Raw genomic sequence first — 27,088 nt, 5'->3', positions numbered from 1 at the left:
TTTGCTTTTTGCCTTAGGTTTCTCTGCCCTCCACTTTTACCACTGAGACACTCTTTGTGGTAGACATTGTTCTATTAATCTCCGAGCAAAGAAAAACCAGCTAACATCTACCCTAGCCCTACCATTGTGAGATTTAAGAATGTGACCTTTGTTCTTCCTCAATCTGTTAAATTGAAATAATCTATTAACAGGAACACAATCTAGCTCATTAACTTTTTTATATACTTCTATCAAATAACCCCCAAGACTATGTATCTACAAAGTGAATAGCCCCAGCTTTTTAAGCCTCCCTGAGTAACTAAAGTTTTTTTAAGATGAGTACATTCTTGTGGCCTTCCTCTGAACCTTTTCCATAGTCTCTTTATCGCCTATCACATGCAGGAACCAAAACTGGACGCAGTATTCTCAAGGTCTTGTACAAAACAAAATCCAGTCACATGATTACTATTGGCCAATAAGATTGCTTACTAGCATCACTAAAATGCGAAAGTTTTGTGACTGCTCTAGGCTAATGAGATTTCCAAAAAGCGATGCTAATAATTGGAAGTGGCATGATTATTATTATCCATTGAGAATTCTCAAAAGAGAAATAGCAATTTTGCTTACATCTCATTATTTATCTGACATACACACGAACAATCTAGCTAATTTGGCACCATTCTTTACCTGCTGACATTTGCTGCAAGGACACTTCTAATTGGCCTGCTCTTAAGTCCGGGGTTGGGTCGGAAAACTAAATGCTGAACAGTTGTGGGAACATCCTTCGCAGGTTTGGATAAGGTACTGAAATGCTCTGGATAAATGTCAAATGTGCCCGCCTTCATGCCACCAGGCTGAAACAAAGGGAAAAGAATATAAAGTGAACTCAATGTTAATTTTAATGAGATAGGGAAAAAAGTGAAGACATTATTAGAAACCAAATTGTAAATCGAAGTTGTACATATGCTGCTGAAATTGCCTTCAACAGGAATTAGTAAGCTTTGTATAAAAAGTGTCAAATAGCCATAAATAATTGGGCCCTACAGCAAGGAAATATAACAGATGGATGAAATTATCTGCTTTAATTGTCTTTTTTGGATTAGCTCTTGGGAAATTTGAATCAGTCAATTTTTATGTGTTGGGCACTTCGTATAACAAACTCACATTAATCACAGGACTTTTAGATGGAGTTACCAGTTCATAGATAAAAATCAATTAAAATAGATTAGTTAAACAAATATTATTTTCCTCATCCACAATAACTACGCAAATCGTCATTATATTAAAAACTTGTGTAGGGCATGCGTCATATTTTTGGATTTCTCTTTTGTGTCAATTTTTCCCTTTATAAATTGTTGGAGGGACTTTTAACTCTAGTAGGAGCTGAATGGGCGGCTGCCCGTTTTACACCCGCAAAGTTGAAAGTTCAACATTTTCTATTCAATTTTTTTATGTCAATGGTCATGATACAGTTGTATTCTTTGGCCATTAGTTGGCGATGTGAAACCGTTTCTGTAGTCACCTGTTCACCTGTGTCCACCATTTTATTTCCAACTGATCTTTCCAGTCATGTAAGTTCTCAAGTAAATTCAGTTTGCATTTACATTTTTATGTTAACTCTCTGTATAACCATTAAAGACATTTCCTGCTGCTTTACTGAGTTTATGTGGAGCCACTTTGAATTCTTGAAACCTACTGCTGTAATTAGTTAACTTTGCCTTTTTGTAAGGCCACTTTGAATTCTTAAAACCTAAGTCTATTTACTTCATTTTGCCAACAAAAGGCCACTTAGCTATTTAATTAATTTTGCTAATGTGTAAGGCCCCTTTTAACTGAGGAATTATTAATTTCAACAATTGCTACTGGCAACTATCTTTAATTTATTTATTTAATGAGATTTCTCCAGATTCCATGTAGGTCACTTTAAATTTAGCAATGCTGCATCTTTACTTCATTCATTTCACTGAGTTCCGTCTTTATTGAATGAATTCATTGATTGCATCCCACTTTATTTAATTCATTTCTCTCTGATTCCAGTAAAGATGCTTACCCTGTTTTAGTTCAATTTTCTTTCTTTCTTTATTTTTTGGCTTTTCTGTCCATTTTCTGTAAGCCCGATTTAATTCTGCAAGCCCACATATATAATTAATTAATTGTTGAGTTCCGTGCCCCACTTTATTTACTTCAATTCACCAAGTCTTTGGTAAGACCATTTTTAGTTTGTCTGCCCCGTCTATTTTTTTTTTATATCTTAGTTTCAATTTGTCAATCCAAAACTATTTGTTCAAAAGAAAAATATTGCGGATGCTGGAAATCTGAAATAAAAACAGAAAATGCTGGAAACACTCGGCAAGTCAGGCAGCATCTGTGGAGAGAGAATCCGAGTTAGTCCCAATTTTAGATCCAGGTGGATACCCCGCAAAGGCCAGAGTTAAAAAGACAGTCGGGTCTCAATTATGTCACCGAGCTGCAACATGCATATGTAAAGAAGGACCCTGTTGGCTCTGGGCATGTGTCCTTGTTGCCTGGTCAGAAAAGCAGGTTAAAATTGCGATCATGGCAACTTTTTGACAACTAAGAGCCAGAACAATTTGAACTGCCCACCCGGCAGGTTTCTGCTGAGCAAGTAGAGTTAAATTCGCCCCCAAGTTTCAGGTCGATGATCTTTCATCAGAACTGATGAGTTCCGTTGTGATCAGTTGAACAACTGAACAGTTCTGATGAAAGGTCATCAACCTGAAATGTCAACTATATTTATCTTATTAATTGATTAATATCTCATCTGCTGTATTGCAGTTTATTTATTGATCTTCTGATAAAGCCACTTTAATTTGCGATTCTTTCTATTATTTCATGAATTTATTAATAAGCAAGGGCTGTACTTCATTATAATCTTTTTCACAAGATTCTCTGGTAAGGCCACTTTCAATTCAAACAGCTTAATTATTTATTCACATATATAATAAGGCTACTTATTTACAGTTTTTGTAGAATAATGAACAACATTCTAAAATTTAATCCCCAAAAGCACCATTGAAAAATCCCACATACCATGTAATGAAAACTGAGGTAGAGATTTTAACTGCCTACCCGCCTGGCAGAAACTATGCAGGTGGGCAGTTAAAGTTGCCCAGGTTAGTTATCAGCCTTAAGCTGCCCGAATCCTACCATCCGCAATTTTTGCACAAGCTTCTGGACAGGGAGCTAAGCGACCTGCCGAAAGCCGGCGGGTGGGGTCCTTCTTTAAATATGCAGATCTGGGTCCAATGACAACAGTGCACTCAGATTGCAATTGTAACTCCATCCTGAGCGAGGAATTACTGTGGATTTCATCCAGGCCGAAACAGGTGAGGATCGGGATGTGAGGAGGTCTTGAGAGGTATGTTTTTCACTTTGTGGAGCAGGAGGAGCAGGAATGCCCAGACACCCCTCTTCTCTCCCGCGAGATCCTCTCAGAATCCCCTTGGCTAAACCTACCTACCAGCGAGCAGCCACGCACCACCTGATTTTCCACAGGTCGGCAGCCACTTCCCATGAGCAATGGACCGGTGGCATTGTAATGAAGCCCAAGAGTATAAATAACCCAGGCCTCATTTCTGCAGCAGCGAGTGATTGCAGACAAGGTTATCTCTGATCGCTTTCTTGTATCCCTCACCATTCACATTCCCCTCCAACCCCTCTTCCTTCTGCATCTGCCCCGGAAAAAAACTCTTCCCCCAAATCACTTGCAACTTTTGCAGCTCTCAATTTGATCAATCACTTCCTCAAATCCAACTTTGATGCTCTTATCCCATTAAAACCCTTACTCTCCCAGCTTAGTTATTCCCAATCTTCACTCCCTCAAGTCCAGACTTGAATATATCTGGTGCACAACTAGTTTAGTCATTCATTGCCAGATCTTGCTGGACCACATCATGCACTATAGGGCCCTGCTCTCCTCTGCCAAAACTATTCACTGATCAAGGATCATCCTTGAATGCAAAGATAGTCCCCAGCTTCTTTTCTCCATTACCAACTATTTCCTTAAACTCCTCTCCTCTGTCCCCTAAAAGCCTCACCTCTAATAGCAAGCGTGAAGAGCTCATGGAATTCTTTGTCATTAAGATTGAGACCAGCATTCAGCCGTCTCCATCGCATTTTCCCCTTTTCCTTGCCCACCAAGTCAAACTTCCCCCACCATTTCCTCTGCCCTACCCTGAACCCATGTCTTTCACTAATTTATTTCCTATCTCCTCACTTGCCCTCTTCCAAGATCATCTTATCCATGAAATCCATCTCCTGCTCTCTCAACTCCATTCCCACTAAACTACTGACCACCCAACATCCCTTCCGACCCCATGCTGATATTGTAATTGTTTCCCTCTCCTCAGGTTCTGTACACACCTCCCACACTTTCAAAACTGCTGGCATTACCCCTCCTCAAAACATCCACCCTCGACCCCTCTGACCTTGCCCCATCTCCAACCTCCAACCTCCCTTTCCTCTCCAATGTTCTTGAACGAAGTGACGCCTCCCAAAACCATGCCTATTTTTCCCGCAACTCGCTGTTTGAATCTTTCCAATCAGGTATCCGGACCAGCCATTGCACTGAAATGACCCTAAAACGAACCAAAGCGGTGAAATCACATACATACCCATTTTCCAGGTGAGGTAGGTTTAAAAGCTGGTGATATTTTTTTTTCTGGTGCAACTGGCTTTATTGGTGGTAAAATATTATCAGTGCTGTAGGGATTATTATCAAAGTAATCCTTCGGGTAAAGGTTCAATCGAAATGGTCCTCCAAGTAACTGTTCTTTCTGTAAAAGTACCACATTGTAGTCAATTTATAGAAATGGAACAGAAGTTAGCAGGAAAAATTCCGTTGCATCCTATTTGGGGACGGTAACATCCGCGAAGCGGGACTATTTGCGCCAGGCACAGATGTCCCACCCCACTCTCGAAATTGGGCTTATCACCCCCCGAGAGGAAGTGGGGCGCAAAAACATGCACTCCACTTGTTCTCTGGGATGCTAAGATGGGTCGGGAGCGGGGTGCAGGACTAGGCCACGTAGCTCTGCCGCGAAGGAGGGACCCTCCCCTTCATTAAAAGGGAGGGTCGAGCTGCAATCTCTGCGGGGCCCTACCTGGATCACCGGGGAACGGGGAGCGGGGTGCCGGGCCAGCCCGGCACTCAAGCGGAGTACCGGGCTGCCAGATCATGACACGGACCCCGCGTTCAACACAATGGTGTCATGACTTTTAAAACCAAGCTGGGGGGACTCAACCAGAGGTGAATAAAATTAATAGAAAGGATCTGCCTTCAACTACAGGAGTCGCAGCTCTGGGAAAAAAATAAAGGCCGGGAAATTCGATAAGGCCCGAAAATGGGCAGGGGCACATTAATGTGGTGCTGCTGCTAATTTAAATGATTTTAGCGCACAGTCCAGTCACTATCGCACTACTGATTGGCTGTGCACTCAACAGGAAGCCCAAGGTGGCATCACTGTAGCATTTTCTTAAAGTAATGCTGTCAGTTTTGAAAGCAATCTTGAGCCCTTAAAGGGGAACTGCATTCTGAATTGTTTTTTAATTATTCAAAAATAGAGAGTGTCTAGCCCTTAAAGCTCAACTGCCTTCTACACAACAAAAAGTTGTTCCACACTAGGCAGTCTGCAGCTCTTAAAGCTGGACTCCCCTCTGCAGATAAAAAATGGTAAAAGTGCTTCAGCCCTAACACAAATAACTCAACAAGCCAGGGAAAGGGCACCCAGGGTCGGATACAGCACACAAGCTTTGTGCAGGAGGTCAACACTGGAAGAGAGGTCCTCTACTCACAGGGGTCCAGGAGACACTCCAGAAAGAAAGATGTGGGACAAGACGCAGATCATGTGTACATCACTAGGATAAGCAAAGGCACATGCAAGACAGTCACTAAGTGAATCCACAAGGGCGATTAGTTAATTTTTTGACGTAACGTTGGATGCATATGTGGATAAAGTTGGGAAGTTTGCTTTGTGGTGGCTTTTATTTCAGCATTGTGGCCAAGAGGACACTGCGGTCAGTAACAGAGGGAAGGTAAGGTCTGGGACAAATAGTGAAAGGGGAATTGGATTTATATTCACTGATACTGCAGATGAATGATTTGATTCCGGATATCCCGGCCAGAAAGGGATTGTCTGGGATGCCTCCGTTCTTCCGCTTCCTCCTCTTTTGCTTCTTCCTCTTCTGTCTACGAGCAGCTTGTTCCCTTTGGCACCTCTGCTTCACGTCCATGTGATGCTGCAGCCCAAAGGGGACTGCAATTACAGCCCCCAGGTTTGGGAGTAAGTGGTGTTCTCCGATGCCTCTCGTTAACAATCAAAGCCTTGCCAGCAATGTTCTCTTTAAGCTGCGTGGCTGGGAATATTTCTTATAGGTGTCTAGCAGCATTCCCTTAACAACTTTTTAAGTGTATTGCACCAAGCCACTACTCCAATAAAATGTTAAAAAGTCCAAAAGCTGAAATCAAAACTTATCTGAAAGACGTTTGTGTCCCTTTAGGAAACGCTGACAGCATCTCTGTAGAGCTATTGCATGCACGTTCTTCCACGCGTGATTAGGAGGGCGTATTATGGAGTGCTGCGATGTCCAAAATTGCAGTCAATTCAGGTGTTGCATGCCGATTGATGTCACAATCTGCATATTTACATGGGAGAGGCGAGCGCGGGCAGTAGCTACGCTGCCGACCTCTCCAAAATGGTGGCCGCCATCTTTCATGACAGCTGCCATTTTTTCAACAAAACCAGCTTTAACGATCAGCACTACAACCATTTTTGGGCATGCCTGAATGACCTGACAAGAGAACCTACAAATGGAAAAAAATCGATTTTTTAAAGAAAAAAATTTGAAGCACTTGAATGACTCAAAAATATTTTTAAAACAAAGGTTTTGGCTGCCATTTTTTCCGGAAATTGAAATTTCAAACAAAACGCAGATATAAAGCCATGGGCCTCATTATATCAGAGCCAACGCAGCATCAAACCCCACCGACAAAGAGATGTGCAATATTAGGATGCTGCTAGCAGCGCTCTGGTAAGTGGGTCCGGGGTTGGATTTGGGGATCGGAGCTGGGGGTCGGGATCAGGGTTGGGTCGAGCTGGGGATCGGGGGGCCAGGAATCACAGGGGCCGGGTATCATGGGGGTTGACTGGAGGTCGGGAGAAGAGGCCGGGGATGAGGATCGGGAGCAGTGCCGATCGGTGGGTGGGGAGCGGGGGGGGGGTTAAATGTGGGGTCGGGAAGAGCAGGCCCACTCCTCCAGTCACCACATTAAGGTAAGTTAATGTAAAAACACATACCTTGCAGGTCACTGGCAATCTGGGGCATGGCTTCCCTCATGCCCTGACTCGGGGCAAACCAATCTTGCTGAGTGACAGTCAAGTTGGGTAATAGACTTCTTATTTGAATACGCAAAGGACCTAATCTTGCTTCAGGTATGAGTAAAGGTCGCCTATTATTTTCCTTTCCCAATATGGCGGGCATATAATTTCTGGCCAGAAATGTTTGTGTGCTTCCTGCTCGCCATATTGGGTGCTTAGTAGACCAGTTAGTGCCGGTATACGGGAGCTGCGGGGTCGAATCTATAGGCCCATGTCTAAGCCTAGGGAGCAATTAAGGCCTTTAACTAAGAACTTTGTTAAAGGCATTAAAAGACACAAAAGGCAACTCAATTGGCAAATTTAATCATCCTGTTGTGAAATATGTACTTTGTGATACTTAAACTTTATTTGAAAACTCATTTTGGATGCAACAATTTTCAGTATCAGGAAAAAATGGCAGTTGAAGCCTTTTATTCAAAAACATTTTTGAGCCATTCAAGTGCTTCATCTCCTTTTTTTCTTAAAGAAATCCCTTCTTTAAAGGGAAGGGGCTATGCTGCAAACTCTGCAGGGATGAACCGGGCCTCCATGGACCACTGGGGAGCGGGGGAACCGTGCAGAGTGATGGTGGCACGGAGCCCCTAATCGAAGCGCCAATGGGGCGCAGAAGAACGTTGCCAGATTTTAATTTTAAATGGCCGCCATCTTCCCTTTAATTATCGTCCAGCGAGTGACCTGGTTCACGTCCCCTGAAGCTGTCGCTGACATCGCCCAACACAGCTTCAAGGGGTGCTCCCCAATTTTTGTTTCAGGGCAATAGCGGGGCGCTATGCACAGTGATCACCGGCACAACGGAACGGGGTGCTACAAGTTACCGCCGCCACTAAACTTCCCCGGAATTTAGCGGGAGTCGTTAGTGGCGCCGTGCCCGGGCGGAATGTCATTTTCCCCCCTGGGGGCGCAAATGATTCGAATTTCTAGGCCATTGTTTTTTTTCAATTTGAAGTCCACCTATCTGGTCATTCAGGATTGGTTGTTTTCAAAAGTCCTTATTAATTTCTTGCTATGTGTTTTCTAGCCACTTTTCTTGCTTTTGGTTGTCCAGCCTTCAGTTGTGATTTTGCTGCTGTTTTACTACGAGCCAATCAACAAAGTGTTATGGTGAAAGTGTGATGGCATAAGTGTGATGACAGGAAATAACTCTGACAGACAGGAAGTGTGCACTATATGCTAGACTTCATATATTATAGATAAATATAAGTACCTATCTTCCAGGATGATGACTGATTTTAGTCCAAGTTATTTAGGGTCAACACAGTTAAGGATCAAAGAGGCCATTAATGATGAGCTCAGGCAGCTTTACTCAGCTGCAATCAAAGCAAAGTATGAGGATTTTAATCTAAGTTGAATCACTGCGAATTGAAAATCATCATTATAGCAGTGTCAAAAATGGAAAGAACCAATTTACCTTGGGTCAGGTGCCTGGAAGTCATCTTTGCAACTTTACCATTCTGGCAATGGAACAGCCCCAATGTCAGGGAAGTTCCAACAGACCATTAATGAGACAATTACAGTTGCCAACCTGTATGGACAGGTTGAGAGCTCAATCAACCTGCAACCAGTGCAAAATAGCGGCTCTGACAGCAAGCATCCCTGGCAAAGGCCATTTATGTTTTGTTGCAAGTGCATTGCTTCCTGAGGCTGGAACTGAAACGACAATGTGGAGTTCCCTGCAACCAGAAGAATGAACACCCTCTTATTTATATTACAGTATAGGCTCCGAAGGGAGAGCTGCCCCCAAAAGCATTACTCGGCCCTGACCTTTAGTCTTACTGTGCTTACCTTAAACTAATCTCAGAAAACATGCCATAGCCTCGAGTTGAGAGCTGTATTACTGTGAAGTTTTCCAAACATCGCACCATTCTGTGAAAAGCCAGCCATTAAAAACTGAGTTGAGATGGAAAATGCAGTGCAGTTAGGACACTCAGATTTTCCTCCCATCAATCGATGTTACCCAAGATCAATGGGGAATGTGCTCATTCACTGCGTCAACTAGTGCCTAATTTATGTTATTTCAAAAAGGAAACATAACCTTGAGTGGCAATAGATTCTGAAAAGTATGCAAAGGTTAATTAATGTTATTAGCTATATTTTATTCCCAATTAATTTTGTTTTTAAACTGTGCATTTATTTGTGTGTACATGTGTGCTTCTTTTCACTGGTTAAAGGAGTATTTACCTTGTACAAAAGTAATACGAATGAGCCTGCTGAGTGACAGCCCCCTGTTTTGTCATAGGTAGATTGTGTGCATATCACATCTGCAGTGGGTGCTAGCATTAAGCCCAACTTGCTGGAACTATATCCCAATGATGTGCCAGCATTTAACCATTAATCAGAGATGTGGAAGGCAGGCAAATAAGCTCTGGAAATAATCCAGTATCAATATTCGAGGTTATGCTATGGATTTACAACATACTGGTTGGATACCTGGACTGCTGTGTTCAATTCTAGTCACCACATCAAAAAAAGGACCAAAATATGTTAGAGAAGTGAAAGGGGGCGGATATAAATGGATGTACCCACTCCAGGCAGTGCTGCATTGTATTGCATCCTTTTCAGATATTAGCACTGAAGATGGCATTGGATTTCTTTGTGCCCATTTGTCTCAAGCCCGCCGAAATAGTCTTCAATATTTCCATGTGACTGTAATGCTTATCCAGCATTCTTATTCCGATTGCAGGGTCAGTGTCACCATTTAAAGGTGGGCAGAAACACCAGTCTGACTCAGTCCTAATGGAAAAATGGCACTGTCAGAATTTTGGTACCAAAGACTGTGCAGTTGCTTGGCTGATTGGGAACGCTTGGGTACTAGAGTGACTTGATAGACTAAGTGGCCTTTTATTGTCCTTGGCTGTAGCACTATGCAAAAACACTTCAGTTACTGTTGCAGTCGGCCATACCTTTGTACCTTTTATCAAATAAGCATCTGGAGAGTGATCATATGACGGTCCTATGGTAAGGTGACTATACCTGTGAAAATATTTCAAGACATTACAGCCTGTTTCAGTCAATCATACCTTGTTTTCTGTTATTCCATAAGGATCTAAAGACTGAGGCCTAGAAATTTGGTGGTTTATTGCCACCCGTTACCGTCTAAACGAGCGAAGAAATGGTGGTCACCGCTCTTCCGCTAGTTGGCGGCAGGTCCAGCAGCAGCTGCCATATTCGGATGGCCGGCAGCGCTGTCGATAGCAGCGATTGTGAAAATTATTCAAATGAAGCAGATCGTGAGGGCAGTGAGTGTGCAATGCTCACTTGATGCCTGAGCTGCGTGTTTGGACTTCGTCGTTCCACTTACCGACATGCCTCAACTACACCAAGCTGAGCAAGCATTGAGAAGCAGGAAGGAGGCTCCAGTATTTAGAGGGATCATCAGCAACCATTTGCACCTGACATGTTTGTTCAGTTTAACTGGCCCTGTGCAACCTTCTGCAACTTCAGCGGCTTTATTAACTTCTTTCAAAGTTCTTAGCTAACAGGGAGTGTTGTGGCAAGTGGAGAAGGCCTTCATTATTATTTAAAGGCTTCTGCTCGCAACACTTGGCTGTACTGGCAGTCCACCACACCCTCGAGTATCTTCAGGAGAGGGAGCGGAGGCAGCGAAGATGAGAAGATATGCACAAAGGGAGGAGGAGGGCCAGGAGCGCTCTAAACAGAAGGCCTTACCCACCTAGGGTCTTCCGAGAGCACTTCTCATATCCATTTAAACGAGGAGCAGTGTATTAGGAGGCTTTGCTTCACCAAGGAGGCGGCCACAGAACTCTACCACCTCCTGCAACCAGACCTGCAGCCTAAGGGCAGGGCGAACATAGCTCTCCCAGTGACAGTCAAGGCCACCGTGGCCCTCCATTTCTTTGCCAGCGTATCCTTCCAGTCGGCAGCAGGAGACATAGCTAACATCTCACAATTCGCCGTCCACTGCTGTATCTGGTAGGTCAGAGAGGCTCTCTATACCACGAGAAGGAACTACGTTGTTTTATCTCTGAGCAGAGGGAAACGGGACAAGCGCACATGTGGCTTTGGCAGGACAGCAGGTTTCCCTGTGGTGCAGGGCGCCATCGACTGCAGCGAGGTGGCTTTGTGGGCGCTATAGAACAATCCTGATATCTTCCGTAACCGCAAAGGCTACCACTTTCTTAATGTGCAGTTGGTGCGCGACTTTACCTAGCGCTTCCTAATGGTCAATGCCCGCTATCCTGGCAGCAGCCATGATGCCTTCATGCCAGTCCAGTGTGTCAGCAATCTTCCAGCCACCACAACAAACTCGAGGGTGACTGCTTGAAGACAAGGGCTATCCGTTTTCCACCTGTCACATGACTCCCCTCCTCAACCCCACCACTTGTGCCCAGCACTCATATAATGAGAGCCATGCTTCCACCAAGAACATCATCGAGCAGACCATCAGGGTGCTAAAGCAACGGCTCTGCTGCCTTAACCACTCGGGAGGAGTCTTCCAGTACATGATGGATGTCGCAGGAGATAGCCACCCATCATTTCCGGCCTAGAAATCCTGGGCTCCAAGTTTTATGCAGATCCCTGTGCAGTGTTGGAGGTGGACTCCTCCACGCCCCTTGACATTGCCACGAGGCTCTCTGGCAGGCTTGAGATTGCACCTATCAATTCAGTGTGCATGCCCATCATCTTTCTTCTGAAGGCTGTCCCATCGAGGTCCTCCTCTGTGCAGCAGAACTCTCGCTCGAACTCACCCTCTGGGGTGCTTCCCCCGAGCTAACCTTTCCTCCGGCCTTTCTGCAGCTCACTTGTGCCCAGTGCTTCAACCTGTGCAGATCCCCCTACTCCACTAGCCCCTAAAGTCGAGTGGACAGTGCCAGTTTCTGAACTGGTGTCTGCGAGTGACAGATGCAGTGACGCAATGGGGCCGAAATTCGGGGTCCAGATCGGGCCAGTTATCGCTGTTTTGCGGCAGCCATGTGGTGGACTCGGGTGGCCGCCGCGTTGCAGTCGATTGGCCGCCACGATCCAAATTCACCTCAGGGATTTTTCGAGCACTCTCCGGTTTCGCCCCACTGCTGCCAACCGCCCCAAGCCATCAAAGTGCACACCCCGCCGGGAACCCCTACCTCCATCCCACTCTCGTGAAATTTACCTCAACAAATCGTTAATCCGTCGCGCGGTGCTCCCAACAGCTTTTTCTGTCGGTGCACCTGTTTTTTTGTGTGTGAGCCATGGCAGCGCTGCGGCTCTTCAAGGGGAGGGCTCACTGCCACGACCGCCATGTTTTTTTCTGTCGGCCGACTTCCCCGATCAGCCGGACAATTATAGCCCTGGGTTCGGCTAGGCCATCAACAGGCAGCCTGGCACCCGCTCCGCTGCCAGGCTGCTGTTGATGGGTGCCAGACCGCTGGCCCGGCCGAAACCCTCCCTGGTGGCCCAGTGGCTGAACCTAAAAATTCGCTGCTTCTCTCCCTTTTTAAATGAGGGGCGTGTTATGTATTAATGCGTGGGGGTCACCAGACACCAGAGGGTGCTGCGGTCGGAGGTCATCGGGCTGTACGCATGTGGCATGAGTACTTGATCACCTGTATATGAGCTGGGTGTCTTTGTCACGCTGGCAGTCTTGGGCTGGAATAAAGATGGATTAGGTTGCACCTGAGTGAGTTTACAGTAACCAGACTCTTGAGTCATTACAATTGGTGACGAGGTAATCTAAGAACCTTCGCATGCACAATGGGCATTGTTGGAATCCTGGAGAGATTCGTGGAGGGTGAGGATTGGGCGGATTCTGTCGACCACCTGGATCAGTATTTTGTGGCCAACGGCATGGAGGCAGAGGCCTACGTAGTTAAGCGCTGGGCAGTTCTCCTCACCATTTGTGGTCCGAAAATTTACGGCCTCATGAAGAATGTTCTCTCGACTGTACGTCCGGCGGAAAAAGGGTACAAGGAATTGTGTATATTGGTGGGTTACCATCTGAAGTCAAAAGAGGGGATTGTCATATCATACTACCATTTCTACACGCATGTTCGTGCTGAGGGCCAGGACGTGTCGGGATTTGTCGCCGACCTGTGACGTCTTGCTGAGCCGTGTAAGTTCGGAAACATGCTGGAAGACATGCTGCGTGATGTCTTCGTGATAGGCATCAAACATGATGCGATCCTCAGGAAGCTATTGGCTGCAGAGACGCTGGATTTGAAAAAGGCCATCGCGAATGCCCAGGCATGCATGATGACGGATGATAATTTGAGGCAGATATCATTGACAAGTCAAAGTTCCACGGAAAATACTGTAAACGAGATGGTATCGTCTTCGAGCAGAGCTGCTTACATGAAACCTGCCGCAGCTCAGAGCCCGCCAACAGGTTCGATCCAGAATTCACCGTGTTGGTGTTGTGTGGGCAATCATCGGCCTCATCAGTGTCAGTTTAGACAATACTCATGCAATGGATGTTCAAAAGTGGGGCATCTTCAGAGGACGTGTCCACAACGGAGCAAGCGTAGTGCGGCTCACCACATGGTTGATGAGGACCAGTTCAGTGGTGGCTCGGATACGCAACCTGAGAAGGAAGTGAATGGACTGTATTCGTTCCTGAGCAAGAGCCAGCCGATAGTCGTTAATGTGAAGCTGAATGGCGTGCCTGTATCAATGGAGCTGAACACGGGTGCGAGCTAATCGATAATGAGCCAAAGGACATTTGACAAGTTGTGGGACACTAAGGCTGTGAAACCGAAGCTGAGTCCAGTCAATGCCAGGTTGCGTACTTACACTAAGGAACTCAGTTCGGCAGTACAGCAATTACAGTGTCATATGACGGTGTGATTCATGAGCTACCATTATGGATCATCACAGATAATGGTCCAACGCTGTTTGGCAGGAATTGGCTCGAGAAAATCAAGCTGAACTGGATTGATGTCAAGATGTTGTCCTCAGTGGATGATACTTCATGTGCTCAAGTATTGAAACAGTTTCCTTCTTTGTTTGAACTAGGCATTGGTAATTTTATGGGGGCCAAGGTGCAGATTTACCTGGACTCCAATGCAAGGCCTGTCTATCACAAAGCTCGGTCTGTTTCATACATGATGAGGGAGAAGGTTGAAATTGAGCTTGACACACTCCAGTGTGAAGGGATCATATCACCGGTCGAGTTTAACGAGTGGGCCAGTCCCATTGTTCCTGTGTTGAAGAGTGATGGCACTGTCAGGATTTGTGGAGACTACAAAGTTACGATTAACCAACTTTCGAAACAGGATCAGTATCCAATACCGAGGGCTGATGACCTGTTCGCCATGCTAGCTGGTGGAAAGTCGTTCACGAAACTGGATCTGACGTCGGCCTAGGAGCTTGTCGACACTTCGAAGAAACTCACCTGCATCAACACCCATAAAGGACTGTTCATCTACAACAGATGTCCTTTTGGGATTCGTTCAGCTGCAGCCATATTTCAGAGGAATATGGAGAGTTTACTGAGGTCCGTTCCCAGAACTGTCGTGTTTCAAGATGACATCTGGTCACAGGTCGCGACACTGCTGAACATCTAAACAATCCTGAAGTCCTACGGCGTCTGGACAAAGTGAGACTCAGGCTGAAACGCTCGATGTGTGTCTTCATGGCACCTGAAGTCGAATTCCTCAGGAGGAAGATTGATGCTGAAGGCATCAGGCTCACTGATTCGAAAACCGAGGCCATCAAAAACGCACCCAGGCCTCAGAATGTGACAGAACTGCATTTGTTCCTTGCGCTACTCAACTACTTTGGTAATTTCTTACCCAGATTGAGCAATTTACAAGAGCCACTGACTGCATGTGTTACTAAGAAAAGGTGACAACTGGGTCTGGGGTGCATCTCTACATAGAGCCTTTGAGAAAGCCAAGAATCTGCTATGTTCAAACAAGTTGCTTGCTCATTATGAGCTGTGTAAGCATCTTGTATTGACCTGTGATGCTTCATCATCTGGGATTGGCTGCGTACTCCAACAAGCAAATGAATCGGGCAAGCTACAATCTGTTGCGTATGCTTTGAGAAGTCTATCTAAAGTGGAAAGAGCTTACAGTATGGTAGAGAAAGAAGCTTTGGCCTGTGTGTATGGGGTAAAAATAAATGCACCAGTACCTGTTTGGTCTTCGTTTTGAACTAGAAATGGATCACAAGCCACTAATTTCATTGTTTGCGGAAAACAAAGGTATTAATACCAATGCATCGTCCCACATTTAAAGGTGGGCGCTAACATTGTCTGCCTATGATTACGTCATCCGTCATAGACCTGGTACTGAGAATTGTGCCGATGCACTGAGTTGTCTGCCCTTACCCACAACTGAAATGGAGACGCCTCAACCTGCAGATCTACTGTTAGCAATGGATGCTTTTGAGAGTGAAGGAACACCTGTCACTGCTCAACAAGTCAGGATCTGGACCAGCCATGACCTTATTTTATCGGTTGTGAAACGGTGTGTACTCAGTGGTGATTGGTCTGCCATACCTATGGAGATGCGTGAGGAGACCAAACCTTACAACCGTGCAAGGATGAGCTATCCATTCAGTCAGATTGTTTACTGTGGGATAATTGTGTAATCATACCTAAGAAAGGTAGAGAAAAATTTGTATGTGAACTTCATAGCACTCATCCTGGTATTGTCATGATGAAGTCCATTGCTAGGTCTCATGGATGGTGGCCTGGAATTGACTGTGATCTGGAATCATGTGTGCATCAGTGCAATACTTACATGCAGCTAAGCAAAGTACCAGCGGAATCTCCGCTGAGTCTGTGGTCGTGGCCATCCAAACCATGGTCCAGGATCCACATTGATTTTGCGGGCCCGTTCCTAAAGGAAAGATGTTTTTTGTCGTAGTAGATGCATATTCTAAGTGGATAGAGTGTGTTATTATGTTACCCAGCTACCACTGAGAGCCTTTGCATCATGTTTGCTATTCATGGTTTGCCTGACATTGTTGTTAGCGACAACGGATCCAGGAGTTCATGAAACTCAATGGCATCAGACATGTGAGATCAGCTCCATTCAAGCCTGCTTCTAATGGTCAAGCAGAGCGTGCCATTCAAACGATCAAGCAAAGTATGAAATGTGTAACTCAGGGCTCACTGCAGAGACGGTTGTCATGTATATTGCTCAGTTACAGGTCAAGACCTCATACGCTTACTGGGGTTCCTCCTACTGATGAAGAGAAACCTCAAGACTTTTTCTTGTTCATCCTGATTTGAATGATCGTGTTGAAAACAGACGGCAAAGTCAGCAATGGTGTCATGATTGTGTTGCCGTGTCACGTGACATTTCGGTCAATGATCCGGTTTATGTACTGAACAATGGTCAAGATCCAAAGTGGGTCGCCAGCACTGTTACAGCCAAGGAAGGTAACAGAGTGTTTATTGTCGTGCTCAAGAATGGGCAAACATGCAGGAAACACCTTGACCAGGTTAAACTGCAGCACATGGATGAACTGGAACCGAGTGAGGAAGATGCAGTCAGTGACCAATCAACCATTGTCCACTCATCAGAAGGCTCTGCTGACATTACTGACTCTGAACCTTCAGTCTCTGATGTGGTCAGGACCACTCCCATCAGATCGGCTACTCAGCCCTCAGTCTCAACAGACTCAGAACGCTCGCCCAGAACCAAAGTTGAACTGAGACGATCAACTCGTGAAAGGAAAGGCCTAGACCATCTTAATTTGTAAAAAGACTTAAGATTTAAAAAAAGGGATATTGTTATGCATTAATGCTTGGGGGTCAGCAGACACCAGAGGGCGCCGCGGTCGGAGGTCATCGGGCTGTTCGCATGTGGCATGTGTGCTTGGTCACCTGTATATAAGCTGGTTGTCTTTGTCACACGGGCACTCTCGGGCTGGAATAAAGATGGATCAGGTTGCACTTGAGTGAGTTTACAGTAACCAGACTCTTGAGTTATTACAGGGAGAGACGTGGTGACGCACACGTGTACTGATGTCACCACCGTTCCGCCCGGAGACTTGGTCCCATCCCAACTTCCGTCCGTCACCAGCACTTACCGCCGTACCTCTGCCCTCATTATGACCGACTTCCGGTCTTCTCAAAAATAAAAGACAAAGACCTGAACATGGATCAAAAGTCGACCTCTTCCTAGGCGACAGTAGAAACACTTAAAAAATCATAAGTGCGCCAGCTTTCTGGCGGACCTGAATTTCGACCCCAATGTCTTCTACTTCCTCTTCTTCTTTCTCTTCATCTCCCCCCTCGGCCTCAGGCATCACCTCGGGGACAGGCTGCTCCGGTGCTTGTTGTTGATTATCTGAAAGCAGAAAGGCACAAGAGTCAGGATATGGTGACGGGAGGTATGCTGCGGGGGAAGCCAGATATGCAGGCATACAGCATCAGTAGTTTGAAAGTGAGAAGAGATTGTGTGATGAGGTGGAAGTGCGATGTGAGAAGAAGGATTAGGAATGACCGTACCCAAGGGTTGAACCACGCTCTACAATCCTACCCAATTATCTGCAGAACTCTCTCCTCCAGCTGGCTGAGGTCCTGGATGTCAGCCTGCTCGCCACCTGTCTGCTGCTGCTCCCTCCGGTTATGAGCTACCTTGGCCTGCAAGAGACAGAGAAGTGTGTGAGTGTGGTGCAATGTTTTTGGGTGATGTGCCTGTCATAGTTGAGTGGTTGACATTGTCTGAAAGGTGTGAGACTTGGGTGTGAGTCTTGCAGCAGTGGTGAGGATGTGAGGGTAAAGTGACGCTCTGAATGTGAGGTGTGAGTGGTGATAGGTAGAGATTGTTGGTCGATGAGTGTTGGGGATGTGGTGCATTGAGCAGTTTGTGAGGCTTGTGGTGCAAATGGTGGGATATGGCTTTTGCTGAAGCCTTGACACTCATGTGAGGTCATGAAACTTTTTTCGGTACGGGATGGCCAATCTAGGGACCGTAGTGCTGGCCGTCACATGAGTGGCTATCTCTTGCTACATCCTTCGGGAGGTGGCGAGGGCTTTCTTCCAGTCTGTGGGAAGAGGACAGCCCGCCTCCTCTCCACAGCCACAACCAGTGCCTCCAGAGCTGCATCAGAAAATCTCCGGGCCCACTCCCTTTGAGGATGCTCTGCCATGGCTTTGGTGTACCTCATTCTTCTTCTGCTTCTTCTTTTTGTAGCTGCAGTTGGAACACGCTTGACAATGAGGTGCTGTAGCATCAGTGCACCTCCCCTTTAATAAAGCTTGAATAAAGCCTGTGCCACACATGACTGAGAATTAGACTGGCCCTGATATTAGTCCACCTGCTGAGCATTAAGCCAATGAGTAGTGGTTTAAGCACTGAGATCATAACTATAATCATGTTAATATGGAGTGCGCAGGAATTTTGCGTGCTACCTAGACAATTATGAGGTGGCGCAGCTTAACATTGTCAGGCCTTAACACTGCCTGTTTCGTGGCTATATCCAATTTCTAGGCCAGAGTCTATGGTTTTTCTATATTAAGATAAGCATTACTAAGTGTATATATATTTATTTATCTATTTTTCAAAATATTAGTGGCAATAAGACTGTTACAATTGGCCTCCGCCTCCCTGAGAGAGTGAAGTTAAAAATGACAAGGGTTACCATTCCTGATTACCATTCAGTAACATCTGCTGAGCAGTGCAGGTGTTTGGACATCACAACGGCAAGGTACAACTTGGCTGTGATTTTACTCCCTTTCACCTTTCATAGTCAAGTAGTTCCCTTGTAGAACTATATCGCAGCACGAGTCAGTGCCTCGTGGAGAGAAGGCAACCAAGGTGGGGGAGAAGAAAGACAATTCTGTGAATGAAGAAATTGCTAAGTGTTTTTGATTAGCTGGCATATTAATTGGCATTGGAATTTTTAAATAGGGCGTCTCAAATGCCCTGTCTCAATCACCATGAAATATTATCTTACCCATAGCCAGTTCCTTTTTTTCCAGGGCTGGTATAAATATTTTTATTTTCTGGAACAAATGGAGGCTTGTCCTTTGTCAACCGGCTGAATGCTTTGACTGAACCACCGAATGTTCCATAGTAACTGCCCAATCCAGACCTAAATAAATACAAGACCGTGTGTGAAACATTTCAGCATGATACTGATAATAAGTTAGCTTCCACGAAGCATTTGTGAAAATAACAATCATAATAAACAATCAAGTCAGTGAACAACACTAAAGAGTACATTTTCCAAGGCCAACACTGCCAGCAATGTCCTGTCCATTGATATTGGTGAACAAGCAATCCGGAGGAAATGTACCTGCGGTTTTTCTGTCCATTGATTTCAGTGAGCTAGCTTCACATATGGCCCCACCGGCAACGTGGGGACTCGCCGCAATATTGACCCTAAAAGCACAAATTTGGAAAACTAGGGGCCGAAATTGCCCCTCTTCCTAAGGCCTGTTACCACTGCAAATTGGCGGCTACACTGCGGAGTGGAGTGGCCACCGACTTTTTGTGGAATGGTCGCTGATAGCCCAATTGCCCTTCCAAGGTTTCCCAGCGGTGCCCTGATCCCCCCCTTCCCCAACCGCTCTGCTGCTGCTGATCCATGTTAAGTGCGTCACCGCCGATCTACCCCCCCCCCCGACGGCGGCATTCCCCTCTGAAAATCTTCGCCCCACCCGGCGGTGCCAAAACCTGTTTTTTCTCGGTGGTCCAGTGAGGCTGTGGCCTTCTGCAACAGCAGTGTGGCTTACCTTAAAGGACTGCAGTGCCGCTGTCGCCATGTTTTTTATTGTTGGCCAACTGCCATGTCGGCCCGACAATTATGCCCCCGGGTTTGACGGCAGCCTGGCACCCCCTCTTGGGTAACAGGCCGCTGGCCCAGCTGAAACCCTCCCTGGTGGCCCAGTGCGCTGAAGTTTTAAAATCGCGAAGGCTCTTCCCTTTAAGTGAAAGGGAGCGCCGTGGTGACGCGATGCCGTGATGATGTTACCGCAGCGGTCACTCTGCACTGCCCCCAACTTCCGCCCCTCAGGTGTTGCCACCACTGCGTATCCGCCCCTCTCGTGTAGTTACCGCCCCATTAAGAATGACTTCCGGATCAGAATAAAAAAAACAACAAAGAGCAGAATTTCGCTCAAGAGGCGACCTCAACCATTGAAACGGGGTGCATGCACCCCATTTCGGGTGGGGGGGCAATTTCTACCCCCTAGTATCTTCTCCCTACCTCAAAGAACCAACAAACTTTCAGCAGCTCTGTAAGCACCCATGCAAACACGTAGCAGATTTTGCATTAAAATTAAAAATATAATCTCCTTTGATAGTTTAGTGTTTAGTGTGTTATTAACCCATACTGATCAGGAATGTTCGGGGTTCGATCCTTAGTGTGTAAGGTGTTGCCTGATCTTGGATGGAGCAGTTGGAGTGCTATAATTGGCCTCATGGCATCTGGCTAGAGAAGAGAAAATTGACCAGGGTTCCCACTCCTAACTGTGATCTAATGAGCCCTGCTGGGAATTCACCAAAATGGACAAAGGCAAAGGACAGGATTGAGATTATCTGTGAAACCTACCAGTGGCCCCTCCATCTTATACCTATCTAATTCTTTAAGGTAAATTAAAGAGTTTAAAAAACATCACCATGTAGAGACTGGGCTCGCTATCAAGGAACGTTTCCAAAGTTTAGGCATTGCAATACCATGATTGTTTCTTTCGACTTGGTTCCCACGTTCCACGCCCATTGAAAGCAACAAGCAACGGTTATGATAGGCGGAGTGCTTCAGCTCCTCAGCCTAAAAATTGCTGAGATGATGAGAGCACCAATACCAAGATTATTGTTAAAAAAAACAAATTCAACTTAAAAATTAGGTATTATATTTACAGCGTTTACAATCTCATGTTATATATCCAGACCTGTAGAAATCCTAGAAATACACTTTTTAAACTTTTTGCCATAGGATCTCCAATTACACTGCTGACTGCAAATCAATGTATCTGCTGTTTTATGACATGAGGCTTCTAAGCTCTGACAGCTATCATCTCTCCCACTCCCAACAGAGCCAGAAATGCCCCTATTCCACTGAAAGCCAAACTGCTTATTTTAAAGTCATTCCAGCCACCAAGCAACTTTTTGGTTTAATTGGTTTCTGAACAAAGACATTTAGGCGAAACATTTTCTCCTGAGTCTGATTATTATAGCCTCTTATGTGTAACGATCACCGCTGATGCAGTGCAATTGGGACCCACTCAGAAACACTACTGGATAGAGCCATTTTTAAAACAGATTTTAGCACATACTATAAATAAAGCGCCTCTGTTGTTACAGCTTACACCAAAGAATTTACAATCCTGCCACAAGTCAACAATCCATTCTATTCATCAGGTAACTACTACAGGAGTCATCTCTTTCTCTATGGTGACCTATGTGTATTAGGGCAGCACTTGGCAACGGTGCACTGCAAGTGTTTGGAAAGCACATCAGCACAGCTGGTGTGGGTTATTGGCTGTTGCTAGCCAAGAGGCTCAAAGTGATTGGTGTCACTTTGCTCCCTGGTAACAGCCTCTTCTTATGCTCTTCATCTGCCATGTTTACACCTCTGTATTCAAGCAAGGGAAGTCGAGTGTGGCAAACAGTATTCAAAGAAATTTACAGCACGAAAGGAGGCCATTTCATCCCATCATGTCCGCACCAGCCAACCAAGAGCTATCCAGCCTAATCCCACTTTCCAGCAAGAGAACACCTCCGCAGGTCGGGCCATAAAAGAACTGCAGCATACCACTATAACTTCCAGTGCGAGCTGACACAAATAGGTGACGTCATCAGGGCCCAGGTCGCTGTTTGGAGCATGGGCAGGAGCATCGGCGGGGCCTTCATAAAGCAGAGGAGTGTGAAGGTCGTGGCGGAGGTGCAGCGAGTGATCGAGGCGGAGGAGTGTTGAGGGATCGTGGCTAAGATTTTGTGAGTGATCGTGGTGGAGGTACGGTGAATATTTGTGATGGAGGAGCGGTGAGAGATCATGGCGGAGGTGCGGCAAATGAGGGTACGGGGCCCAGAAGAGCCGAGGGCCCAGGGGCAACACGGGCCTGTCTACACTGCAATATATGTGCGCACTAGGTCCATGCAGCAGAGTAGGTTTCCAGTCATCCTGGTTAACCCTTGCCACTGGAAAAAGGCCTGGCTCTGTCAAGCCCGTGTGGTGGCTGATGTGTAACGGTCACCACACTTTAAAAAAATCCATGCACAGGCATCTTCCACCTTTTTAACTAGAGTTCAGGACTGGAGTCCTTCTCTGTGAACTCATGTGGAAGCAAGTCATCCTCATTCGAGGGACTACCTTTGAATGATGAATGAATGACTTTGCAGCTCTTGGTCCATAGCCCTGTAGGTTAGGGCACTTTAAGTGCACATCCAAGTATTTTTTAAATGTGGTGAGGGTTTCTGCCTTTACCACCCTTTCAGGCAGTGAGTTCCAGACCCCCACAACCTTCTGAGTGAAAAAATTTCCCCTCATATCTCCTCTAAACCTTCCCCCAATTACTTTAAATCTATTTCCCTAGTTGTTGACCCCTCTGCCAAGAGAAACGGGTCTTTCCTATCCACTCTATCCAGGCCCCTCATAATTTAATACACCTCAATCAGGTCTCCCCTCAGCCTCCTCTGTGGATTCCATGCCTCGACTAATAAAGGCAAGTATTCCATATGCCTTCTTAACCACCTTATCTACCTCGCCAGCTACCTTTAGGGATCTATGGACCTGCACTCTAAGGTCCCTTTGTTTATCTACACTTTTCAGTGTCGTACCATTTAATATGTATTCCCTTGCCTTGTTAGACCTCCCCAAATGCATTACCTCACACTTATCCGGATTGAATTCCATTTACCACTGTTCCGCCCACCTGACCAGTACATTGATATCGTCCTGCAATCCGCAGCTTTCTTCTTCATTATCAACCAGCCTACTTTAGTGTCATCTGCAAACTTCTTAATCATACTCCCAACATTCAAGTCCAAGCCATTGATATATACCACAAAAAGCAGGGGACCCAGCACTGAGCCCTGTGGAACCCCACTGGATACAGCCTTCCAGTCACAAAAACACCCATCAACCATTACCCTTTGCTTCCTGCCTCTGAATCAATTTTGGATCCAACTTGCCACTTTGCCTTGGATCCCATGGGCTTTTACTTTTGTGACCAGTCTGCCAAGTGGGACCTTATCAAAAGCTTTGCTAAAATCCATATGCACTACATCATGTGCACTGCCCTCATCGAAAAATTCAATCAAATTCAATTCAATCTCCCTATTAATATTATTTTCACACCAAGGATGTCATTAATGTATAAACAAATAATCCCTTAAAACATAAAACAAATTGGTTGTAATGGTGCAGTGAAGATCAATCTGTTAATGTATGGGCAAAAGCAAAATACTGTGGATTCTGGAAATCTGAAATAAAAACAGAAAATGCTGGAAACACTCAGCAGGTCAGGCAGCATTTGTGGAGAGAGAAACAAAGTCAACGTTTCTTTCATCAAAACCAAGCTGGAGAGGGATGAAAATCCGGTAGCTCCAGCATGGTGGACGAAGGGAGGGAGGCAATCCCAGGAGAGCGCCTGGGAGGGCGCTCGATTTTTGAGGGGCCTGGAGAAGCATTTTCAACCTGAAACTTACCTGATTTTGAACGTGCTGCTGCGGTCCCTTTCAGGACCACTGATTCGGCCCATTCGTTACCAAGTACTACTGGGCAGATCATGCACGACACACGCCCTGCCTACTGTTGTACAAAAATAGCATTGGGGTCCTGGAACCAGCATAGGACCCCGATTTCAATACTGAAATAAGGCTCCCACCTGTTTCAGGCCACTCATTTTGAGGCTCGCTCAACAATCAAGTTGGGCGGGTCTCGGCGTGCAACAGGCAGGAGATTTCTTTCAAACGTTTCCCCTGCCAGCTGCTCCGATTTTCGGCGTGAATGGGGCGGTTGACAGGCAAAAATTGTCCCCACTGGTGTCAGCAGCAATCACTTCAAGATCACGCGTGCCCAACAACAGTTTAGGCCAAACTTCAGGCAGCATTCCCAACTGAAAATAAATGGCCTTTTCCATTGGCCACACCAGCATACAGCCTTTCTGAGTGAGGTGGACAATTTAGTACCAGTTTCCAATCACAGTAGCAGGACATTCTTTGCTGCAACTCCTTAGCTAAGGGAAAGCTAGATAAACACATAAGGGAGAAACACATAGGGTTACATAGGATATACAGCCATAGAAACAGGCCATTCGGCCCAACCAGTCCACGCTGGCATTCTATGCTTAACTCGAGCATCCTCCCATCTTTCCGCATCTAACTCTATCAGCATAACCTTCTATAATCCTCTATTCCCTTCTCCATCAGATGCTTATCTAGCCTCCCCTTACATGCATCCATACTGTTCGTTTCAACCACTTCCTGAAGTAGCAAGTTCCATATTCTCACCACTCTCCGGGTAAAGAAGTTTCTGCTGAATTCCCTATTTGATTTCTTGGTGACTATCTTATATTGATGGCTTCTAGTTTTACTCTTCCTCACAAGTGCAAAGACTCGCTCTGTGTCTACTCTATCAAAACCTTTCATAATTTTCAAGACCTCCATTAGCTTTCACTTTCCAAGAGAAAAGAGGCCCAGCCTTTTCATCCTTTCCTGCTAAATATACCCTGGCATTTCTGGTGTCATCCTTGTAAATCTTTTATGCATCCTCTCCAGTGCCTCTATATCCTTTTTATAATATGGTGACCAGAATTGTACACAGTACTCCAAGTATGGTCTAACAAGGTTTGATACAAGTTTAGCATAACTTCTCTGCTTTTCAATTCTATCCCTCTAAAAAATAAACCCGAGTACTTGGTTAGCTTTTTTTATGGCCTTATTAACCTGCATCGCTACTTTTAATGATTTGTATATTTGTACTCTGAGATCCCTTTGCTTTTCTACCCCATTTAGATTCTTATTTTCCAAGTAATATTTGACCTCCTTATTTTTCTTACCAAAATGTAATACCTCACACTTATCTGTGTTGAAATTCATTTGCCAATTATATGCCCATTCTGAACATTTATCAATGTATTCTTGTAATTGCAGTCCTTCTCAGTATTGATTTCCCCCCCCACCCCCATCCCCCCAATTGGTGTCATCTGCAAATTTAGAAATTGTGTTTTAGATTCCAAAGTCTAAATCAGTAATATAAATTGTGAACAACATTGGTGCCGGCACTGTTCCTTGTGGGACCCCACTTTTCAACTTCTGCCACTCTAAATAGCTACAGTTTACCCCTACTCTCTACTTTCTGTCTTGAAGCCAGCTAGCTATCCATTCTGCTACTTCTTCCCTGACTCCGCAATCTCTGACCTTATTCATTAGTCTATTATGTGGAACCTTATCAAAGGCCTTTTGGAAATCCAGAAAATTTACATCTACTACATTACCCTTGTCTACTCTCTCTGTTACCTCTTCAAAGAATTCAATGAGGTTGGTCAAGCAAGACTTTCCCTTTTGTAACCCATGCTGACTATTCATTACTATATTTTTGGTTTCTAGATGCACTTCTATTTTTTCCTTTAGTAGGGATTCCATTATTTTTCCTACCACCGATGTTAAGCTGATTGGTCTATAGTTTACTAGTCATTTTCTATCTCTCTTCTTAAATATAGTTATTACGTTAGCTATCCACCAGTCCTCTGGCATGACATCTTTTTCTAATAAATTATTAAATATGTGTAACAGTGCCTCTGCTATCTCCTCCCTAGATTATTTTAAAATGCGCGAATGTAATCTGTCTGGACATGGTGTTTATCCTCTTTGAGTTTGGTTTGTTTATTTAATATTTCTCCTCTTTATTTGAAATGCGGTTATATTATTTCTAAACTCATCTTCCAATGTTATGTCCACCTGATCTGTCTCCTTGGTAAATAATGAAACAAAGTAATTATTTAATATTACTGCCATTTCACTATCACTGCCTGTGATTTTATCCTGACCATCCCTATTCCCAACCCGACTTGCCTTTTTTTAATTTATGTGCCTGTAAAATATTTTACTATTTTGTTTTATGTTCCTTGATATTTTAATTTCAGAGCTCCTCTTTACCTTTCTAATTGTTTTTTTTTACTTCTCTCCTAATCTCTTCATTTTCTCTCTTGTCATGCTTTCCCCTGCTGTCCTTGTTCTTAGTGTATGTCGCTTTCTTTACCTTCAATTTTTCCCTTATGTCTTTATTCATCCATGATGTCGCATTAGTGTTTAGCTTGTTCTTGTTTTTTAGCGGAATATATTTTTCCTGGACTCTGTTGAACACCATTTTAAATGTTTCCCTCTCAGTTGAACATAAAAAATCCTATAGCACTATTTCAAAGAAGGGGCGTTATCCAATGTCCTAGCCATATATATATTCCTCAATCAACATCACTAAAACCAGATTATTTGGTCATTATTATATTGTTCTTTGTGGAAGCTTGCTGTGTCCAAATTGCTGCCGCATTTCCTACATTACAATAGTGACAACACTTCAAATGTACTGCATTGGCTGCAAAGCGCTTTGGGACTACCGGTGGTGTGAAAGGCACTATATAAATGCAAGTCTTTCTTTCTTTCCCATTGCTATTCTACATCATTGTTTGCCAATATTGTTGTCCATTTTATTTTCCCAAGTTCTATTCTCAGCCCCATAAAATCGGCTTTTCTCCAATCTATTACCTTGGTCTTCATCATACTTATGTCCTTCTCAATGATTATCTTAAAGCGTATTCTATTATGGTTACTATTGCCTAGATGTTCCCCTATTATTACTTCCCTTATCCGCTCTGG

The 27,088-nt window shown here is 44.9% G+C and overlaps 1 protein-coding gene across 4 annotated transcripts in view; it reads right to left on the bottom strand.

Annotated features, from left to right (window-relative positions):
* Positions 1-27,088, bottom strand: part of cfap96 (cilia and flagella associated protein 96) — a 40,315-nt gene that overhangs the window by 5,576 nt on the left and 7,651 nt on the right. For 3 of the 4 annotated variants that reach the window (XM_070879105.1, XM_070879085.1, XM_070879095.1), the window contains exons 4-7: positions 19,224-19,361; positions 10,277-10,346; positions 4,614-4,775; positions 667-833 (exon numbers count right to left, since the gene is read on the bottom strand). In XM_070879105.1, coding sequence (XP_070735206.1) covers positions 667-833; positions 4,614-4,775; positions 10,277-10,346; positions 19,224-19,361 — 537 coding nt within the window. The remainder of the gene's footprint in view (positions 1-666; positions 834-4,613; positions 4,776-10,276; positions 10,347-19,223; positions 19,362-27,088) is intronic. The other variant, XM_070879115.1, reaches the window with a different exon arrangement.

The sequence above is a fragment of the Pristiophorus japonicus genome, chromosome 1, assembly GCF_044704955.1.
Source record: "Pristiophorus japonicus isolate sPriJap1 chromosome 1, sPriJap1.hap1, whole genome shotgun sequence".
In the NCBI taxonomy this organism is placed as follows: domain Eukaryota; kingdom Metazoa; phylum Chordata; class Chondrichthyes; family Pristiophoridae; genus Pristiophorus; species Pristiophorus japonicus.
The sequence above is the reverse complement of the archived record's forward strand: the minus strand, read 5'-3'. Positions and strand labels throughout refer to the sequence as shown.